This window comes from Convolutriloba macropyga, unplaced genomic scaffold (assembly GCF_964194025.1).
Source record: "Convolutriloba macropyga unplaced genomic scaffold, txConMacr16.3 SCAFFOLD_5336, whole genome shotgun sequence".
Classification (NCBI taxonomy): Eukaryota; Metazoa; Xenacoelomorpha; order Acoela; family Convolutidae; genus Convolutriloba; species Convolutriloba macropyga.
Window position 1 is genome coordinate 10001 of NW_027450558.1, and position 7478 is coordinate 17478.

Consider the following 7478-nt stretch of genomic DNA (forward strand, 5'->3'; position numbering starts at 1 on the left):
TTTAACAGTGCCAGTAAAATGCGCACAGTTTTAGGACTAACACTAGCCATACCTAGATCAATGCGTGTACCTACCTTGTAGAATCCCTTCTAACCGCTAGCTCGTCACTTAACTCAGCCCATGTCGAGATTTCAGGTTCATTGGGGCAGATTCAAGCAAGATATGGGCGATACGGTACTGCCATAGCTTGTAAAATGTCAAGACTTTTGTGGTTGATTGTGTGCTTACACTTTGCATTTCCATTCTCAGAGGATTATCTTGATCCTAAGTCCCTCAAACTATGTGGGTGTGATCACTACAACAATGGCTTTGACATGAATACGCCCATGACGCCAAATTGGCAAGTTGACTTTCAGCCCTGGTATGCCCTAGTGTCGTTCATTAGGCCCAAAAACACAATCAACCACAAAAGTATTGGCTTACAGTTTTCGAGCATAACCTAATGAAATGAAGGAGTCAATGCGCGAACAAGCTTGCTACTAAACGCTTGTGGGTTCACGGATTTCAGGATTTGCAACATGCCACTAGTAGGGGTTAATTTGTCATATAGATATGGCTTGGCATGATGTGTCCCAGTCTCAGGCAAAACACAAAGCAAATTTTGCCAACAGAATATCCCTTGTGGCATGAGCTTCCATATATGCCATATACATACAAACTCGGGTATCTAACCCTATAGTCTTCTTGTTTGGTGACTTATACCACTATCATGCCCTTGTCTTCGCATTCCCCTCCATGCATGCCTCCTTGCAGGCCTACCCTAAAAGGCTGGCACTGTCGAATTTGCAATTGGCCCCTTCTTTTCTGCTGTTACAGCCACTAGTGCACATGGGTGCACAATCTAGACACACTATCGCCTTGATAGGCAAGCTCCAATGAAGGGGCTTCCGTAGGGCCCCATTATACCCTAGAAAAACCTACAGATATGCCGTTTAAACAAGAACAGGGCTTCCTAGGGTTTGCTCGAAAACGCTCCCTCCCCAGCCCCCCCTTGTGTTTGCCTCATGTAAACTCACATTATCGCCTATCCTAGTGCACCCAACACTAGTACAAGTGCTAAGTACACGTATAAATGTCCACCCAAGCAAATATGAGGGCATGGGGACAAAACATGAGATAGTACTCATGCTTCTCTTGTGTACTCGCCCACGCCCGCGACCCGCGCCCGCGTCCCAAGTCCAAGTCCACGTCTCACGAGATATATATAAGAGGCCGTTTACGGTAGGGCAGTACTTTTGACCCCCATATCCGGCAATTTCACGTACAGATGTTGCCAGTACCCTACCGGCTCCCGGCCAGTACGAGTACCGGACATCCCCGGCCAGAGGCTAGTCACGTACCTAATCGCTGCCCGCCACGGAAGCCGCGGCGCCAGAAACCCACGCATCCTAAGCATCCTTGGGAAACCAGCGGCACAGTGAGAATCAGCGCCTTCGAATTGCTCTGTCTGAACGGCTGCACGACAAACTATGAGGTATTCCCTCGCCTACCTTGCGCACACCCCACCAAAATTCGATCATCGCGAGCGGCCTGTGGACATAGTACTGCACGCAGTACAGTGACGCTGACGGTGTCTGACACTGCACTTGCCCTGCCCTGCCCAGGCTGTGACCCACGTTCGCTAATGGCCCCTGACAGTCACATACCAGACACGTTTTGGTGTCTGGCATGCGGCCAGCTCGAGCGCACAGGCGACACACCGCGAGTACGCCTAGTTTGCAAGGAGGATGGCCTGTTTGGTCGCCATCTCGTCGGCTCCGCTGTGCTGTGTCACCCCAGATTGCCCCCCCGGGATTTCAGCCTAGTTCCGTCGCAGATCACAGATGGAAAGGGGAGATGCACAGCAAGGAACGGCCTCCCATATGTAGGATACGTATGTAATGCAGGCTTCCAACGCAAAGACTCCTCCACACACCATCACCACAGTGGTGGTAAGGCAGCTAGAGAAGCTGCCAGATTGGCTGCTCCCCAGACTAGGCAGCAAGCCCAGGCGCAGGAGTCTCAGCGAGTTCAGGCCTTGAGACAATCGTGGGAGAAAGAGAGGTCTGAACTGCTCCAGTCTCAGCAACATATGCATGAGAGGCTTATTGCTGCTGAGGAAGAGCTGCAGGTAATATGTGGCACTGTTCATCACAGGCACAACAACCTTCGCAGTGCCACATGTTTGAATGCATCACAGACGCATTGTTGCAATTGAATGTTGTTTGTGCCCACACATGGAACGGAGATTTGCTTGTTCACTTGTTGTCTGAGCGTATGTATGTTTGGTTGTTTGTGCATGCCGCATGGTCCCATAGACAGCAGACCACACAGCTAGGGTGCAGCATCAACGACTACTTGATAGCTGTGCAGAAGCACACGCAAAGTGGATGGCTGCGCACAACATAGCCTTGCGACAAAAGGAGATTTTACAGCAATCGGAGAACAAGATTGCTGTTTTGGATCTCCGCCTTGCAGAAGCTGAGGCTCAAAAGGCACGAGCAGAGAGGCTGAAAGACAACCAAGCTGGCCTCCTGCGGGCCCAGCAGTCGAAATATGCACAGCAAAGGACTCTTGACAACAAGGTATGTCTCTCCGTCTGTTTGCGTGTCCGTTTGCCGCATGCCAACCTGCCCATCCATATGCCTTCTTTCTGTTTGTCTGTGTTTGTGTTTCTTTGTTTGTCTATCAATCCATCTGTCCGCTGTGTCCCTAGCTATGTGTTTGGCTCTGTGTGTGTGTGTGTGTGTGTGTGTCTAAATGTATACATATCACCCCTGCGTGTGTATGCTTACATACCATGAACTATATTTTTGCACGTGCATGTGCAGTCCTCAATCTTGCTGTGCGATCCGCATGTTGTTGTAGGTTATCTCAGGGGTCGATACTGGTGCAAAAGTGTACGCAGCATTGGGTCTGCGATACAATCGAGATGGCTCCCAAATTTCTGGCGTTGATACTTCCTTTCACAAGGAGCTTTGTGACATGGGGGAGCGTCGGTTGCGTGATCTGCTGCAGAAGCTGGAACAGCCTGTAGTCACCGTGGTCAGTCCATTCCACCGTGATGTGGCTCCCTTGCTCCGCCTGCTCGCAGACAAAATAGATGCTGGTGGTAGGCAGTCATCCAAGCGGCGGATTGTTACTGCTGCTCTGGCGGACCTGCCCTTGGTCAAGGACGTCGTGGCTGAGTTGAATGCTACTGATGACCGCGAGGAGGAGAGACGGCTGCTCAGTATACTAACCCAGTCATTCAGCAAGGCAGAACTCAACAATGATTTGGGCTTGGCCAAGGCTGTCAGTAAAAACAAGTGGGTACCTGTGCCATGCCTGATCTCCCACTACTCATTGTTGGTAGTGCATTGATATCCCAAGTGCCTTTTCCTTGAACGACCGCCAAATGCATATTGCATGATGTGGCGTATATCTTGTGCAGGTTTCGCCAGGCGCGAGCCCATGCTAGGGCGTATGGTGCGGGCACCACCAAGCCAGCTCTGTTGTCGAAGATTACACGCCAGCGTGTTCATGCCACACAATTTGAACATGCATTGAAGTGGATTTGCAATCCAAGCAACATGCAGGTGCAGAATGCCCCCCCTATTTTCTGAGGCACCTGTAGCCATAGCTACCAGTATGTGTTGTCTCATTGATACATCACTGTGTGGTACGTAGGATGTGGCTTTCGGACAGAAGGATATTTCACTGTCAGATGGTACACGCCTTAGTGTCCCCAGCACATTGCGAAAAGTCTTGAGATCTGAGCTATGGCGAGAGTATTTACAAGCTAACACAGATCCAGAAACAGGCAAGCCCTTAGCCCTGGTTTCATTGTGCAGAGGCCTCATGTTCATTTCTTCAAGTTGTAGCTTGCCTGACCTCTGACAAAACTTTTCATTATTTTGGCAGGGAAACCAATGCCCGGTACTCTCAAGCGCAGCAAGTTCATGAAAATGGCAAAGGTCGCGACCGGTGGTCAGCAGAAGGTGCTTACAGGCCTTGACAACATCTCACAACGGTTTGGCCACGAGAACTTCCAGCACCTACGGCGTCTTGTGGAGCGTGTGTATGACGCTGCGCCGCATTTACTAGCAGACCACAAGGAGAATCTCCTTGGTAGAATCGATGAGTACGAGTATTTCCTGAAGCGGCGGATGACAACACATTTACAGCCTACGTCTCGTGTGTCAGCCCATTGCATCACTCGTATGCTTGGGGGCCTCACTAGCACTGCTGCGTCGGCCTGCCCAAAGTGCAGGCCAGACAAGAAGTGCAAGCCGTGCCAGGAACGTCTGGTATACTGCAATGACTGCCCCGAATCGTGCCAGGACCATCGTGAACATTGCCCCCAATGTGACGAGCTCTTCGGCATTTACGCAGAGCTTCATGCCATGATTCAACTGGCCCGAGGTCTGCCAGCAGATCAGATTACCCCCACAGCTGTGGACGGAGATGGCGACCTGGATTTATTTCCTATTTCTCCCACCACATCTGATGAACAACAGGAAGTCACTCCTCAGAGCTTGATGAACGAGCTTTTGAACGATTTCTGTGTGTTGGGGAAGCGGTATCGCGCCCGCACCGAGAAGTATATTGCTCATCTTGTCCGCGCCCATGTTGAGCAGGTAAGCCGGCTATTTGACCGCCGTATATACGCACACAGTGAGGAACCATGCCATTGCAGTCGAAAACACATACAAATATAGCTTGCCACCGGGGCTGGTTGGGTACCCTAGGCTTGTCTACTGTGCATGCTGTAACATGCGATGTTGAGTCGCGTGTGTCATTTTCTGTAGGAGCTCAAAACCCTCCGGCGGGAGCAGCTTCGCACTGACGACTACATCCTTGTCATCGATTGGAAGATGAAGTGGTTGGCTATGGTCTGGAGAGAGACTCAGCAAGAATGGTTTGGAAAGGCAGGGATCCCATGGCATGGTGGCATGGCCCTGATGAAGTATGTCCCAGAAGAAGGCGAGGAGGAGGACAGCCTTGATGATTACACAATCCTGTACTTCGATTTCATCACAGACCACAAGAAAGAAGATGGCTTCTCTGTGGTCTCTATGCTAGAAGGCATGATCCATTTGATGAAGGGGCTTCACCCTGAGCGCACCAAGGTTGGGATTGAGTCAGATGGTGCAGGATGCTACTCCGGGAAGTTTGCTCGTCTGGCCATACCGATGCTGTCTGAGATCACTGGAGTCCAGGTGCTTTACCATTCCACAGGGGAGGCACAGTGCAACAAATCTATGCTTGACAACCACTTCGGCATAGCTGGACCCGCTGTGACGGCAGTCGTTGCAAGTGGAAGACAGGATGCCACTACAGCTCGAGATGTTGTGGTAGCCCACCAGAGGAGTACGGCGATTGCGAACACTGTGGTTCGGGAGGTGGAGATAGACCGCAGCAATGAAGGCATCCTTCAGCCCAACGCTTTGAAGAAGCCAGATATCTCCGTCCGAAGCATCGCCCTAACAACGATGGAGTATGGTCCGGACCGGAAGCTCTCTGGAGTGAGGTTCTTCAAGCATGCTGGCTTTGGGAGTGGGCAGCTTGTCACCAGAACAGCATTGAATGCAATGTGGCAGAAACCACAGGGCTCGACTGGTGTGGTGTTGATCGACTGGCCCCTCAATCATGAAGGCAATCCACCAGCCCCCGGTTGTGGTATCCGCTTGACGCTGCCGGCCAGTGGACGTGAACCCGGCGGTACGTATGTTCTTTCGTTGCCCATCTATGTGCCGTAGCCAATTGCCTTGCCCGCCTGCGAGACCCATGAGGGTCGAAACTGAGCCAATGCGTGGACAAATGGCTGATATCCGGATGTTGTGAATGATCATAGTAATGGCACAGTAGGTATTGTTGTCATGCCTTACATTCGAAGTATCACCGTACTAAGTGTGTCAATGCGTTGGTTCGACATCTTTGCTTGCATGTACTCGTGATGCGACCGTACAGCTGTCAATCCTGGTGGTCCTCCACAAGCCCAAGCACCCCCAGGAGGAGTTGAGGGGGCTAGTCTTGCTACAGAGGCCACCGCCTTCGACAATTCTGAAGTTGCCGGTGCTGGTGGTGGAGATGCTTCTTCCTGCGAAGAACAGCTTGGACTAGGCCGCGTGTTGGAGGGGGGCGGGTCCAGTACGACGCATCGCCGTACTGGGCATGGAGTGCCTGGCGAGCGCGGAAAGAAGATCAAGGCTGCTAAAGCATTGCAGAAGAAGGAAGAGGCAAATCGAAACAAGCGGATGAGAATTGAGATCGAGGAGTCCAAGCTTGCTGACCGGCAGAAACGAAGCAAGGGATTCTGGTGTGACCCGCCTTGCCGACACTTCACATTCACTAAGCGAATGATGGAGAGACACAAGGCCGACAAATCACGTTGTCCTGACATCTCTACGCAGGTACAGTATGCGCGGCATTTTTCTCCTTGTTGGCTGTGATGTTATTGTCATTATTCTATATACAGATTTACAGTAGAATTTGTAGAATAAAGCATTGCTAACTCCAATCGTGTTGTTCCAATCTGCTCAATTGCTGTATCTGAAGGTGTGGGGCTGGAAGCGTGCCAACAAGGTTGTGCGGCCGAGATACACTGGCATGGACCTCATAAAAAAGGTTGCTGCCAATCCTGTTAACGGTGTCAAGGCATTTGTCAAGCAAAGGATAGGCGAGGAGCATGCCGAAGCTCTGGATGATGCCGTTACGTCAGCTGCCCCTAGCCCCACCCAGTATGCTTCCAGTGAAAGTGATTCTGACAGTGCAACAGACGCTGGAGACTCTGCCGTGGCCGGCAGAGGTTGCCATTCGGCAGATGGCCATTACCACTTCGTGACACGTGCAGCTAGCCAGATGCGTGTCCCGCTTATCCCTTCAGGCCTCGCTATGAAATCTGGCGGGACCTCTAAGCCGGCGAAGACGAAGCACAAGAAGAAAGTGAAGCACACCCATGCACAGCTTTCGTTTTTGAAGTGGTGTTACCAACAAGGAGTCTTGAACAAGAACAACAAGATAGGACCAGCTCAAGCGCAAACTCTGATGCCACTGCTTGGCACTCTTCAAGGTGCGGAGAGATTTCCTACCGATCCATTCTGGGTTGCCAGTAGCATCAACGATCCAAGGACAGGGTTGCCGAGGCCAAAGTTTAGGCTTTGTGAATTGCTTGATCACTGGGATTTCCGACCATGGTTTTCCCAACAGAAGCAGGCATTTGATAAGAGAGTATCTGAACAGCTGCAACTGGCGATGAAGGAACAAATGAGCCCTTTGGACTTGGGTGGGAGCGATGATGAGGGGATGTTAGATGATTAGATCATTCGGACGAGTTGCTTCCAAATGGCAATCATTGTTGTAAGTCGTTCATGATATTTAGTATTGCTGTTGGGGAGCCCCTTCCCCACTGTAGCATCCCTTGGACCCTGGTACCTTCCCCCCTTGCACCCGCGAATTCCCTCTTTTACTTACGAGCATGTATACACATCTACAACGTACTCTCCCCCCTGTTTGAG

At 51.2% G+C, this 7478-nt stretch overlaps 1 protein-coding gene across 1 annotated transcript; it reads left to right on the forward strand.

Annotated features, from left to right (window-relative positions):
* The first annotated feature begins 1316 nt into the window (after positions 1–1316).
* LOC142355988 (uncharacterized) lies at positions 1317–7345 on the forward strand. The gene is made up of 10 exons (XM_075407984.1): positions 1317–1474; positions 1605–2110; positions 2298–2564; positions 2848–3287; positions 3413–3557; positions 3649–3781; positions 3883–4598; positions 4770–5682; positions 5932–6374; positions 6520–7345. The coding sequence occupies exons 2-10, from the start codon at positions 1625–1627 to the stop codon at positions 7279–7281; spliced, it is 4305 nt and encodes a 1434-aa protein (XP_075264099.1). The 5' UTR covers positions 1317–1474; positions 1605–1624; the 3' UTR covers positions 7282–7345.
* Positions 7346–7478: the final 133 nt, after the last annotated feature.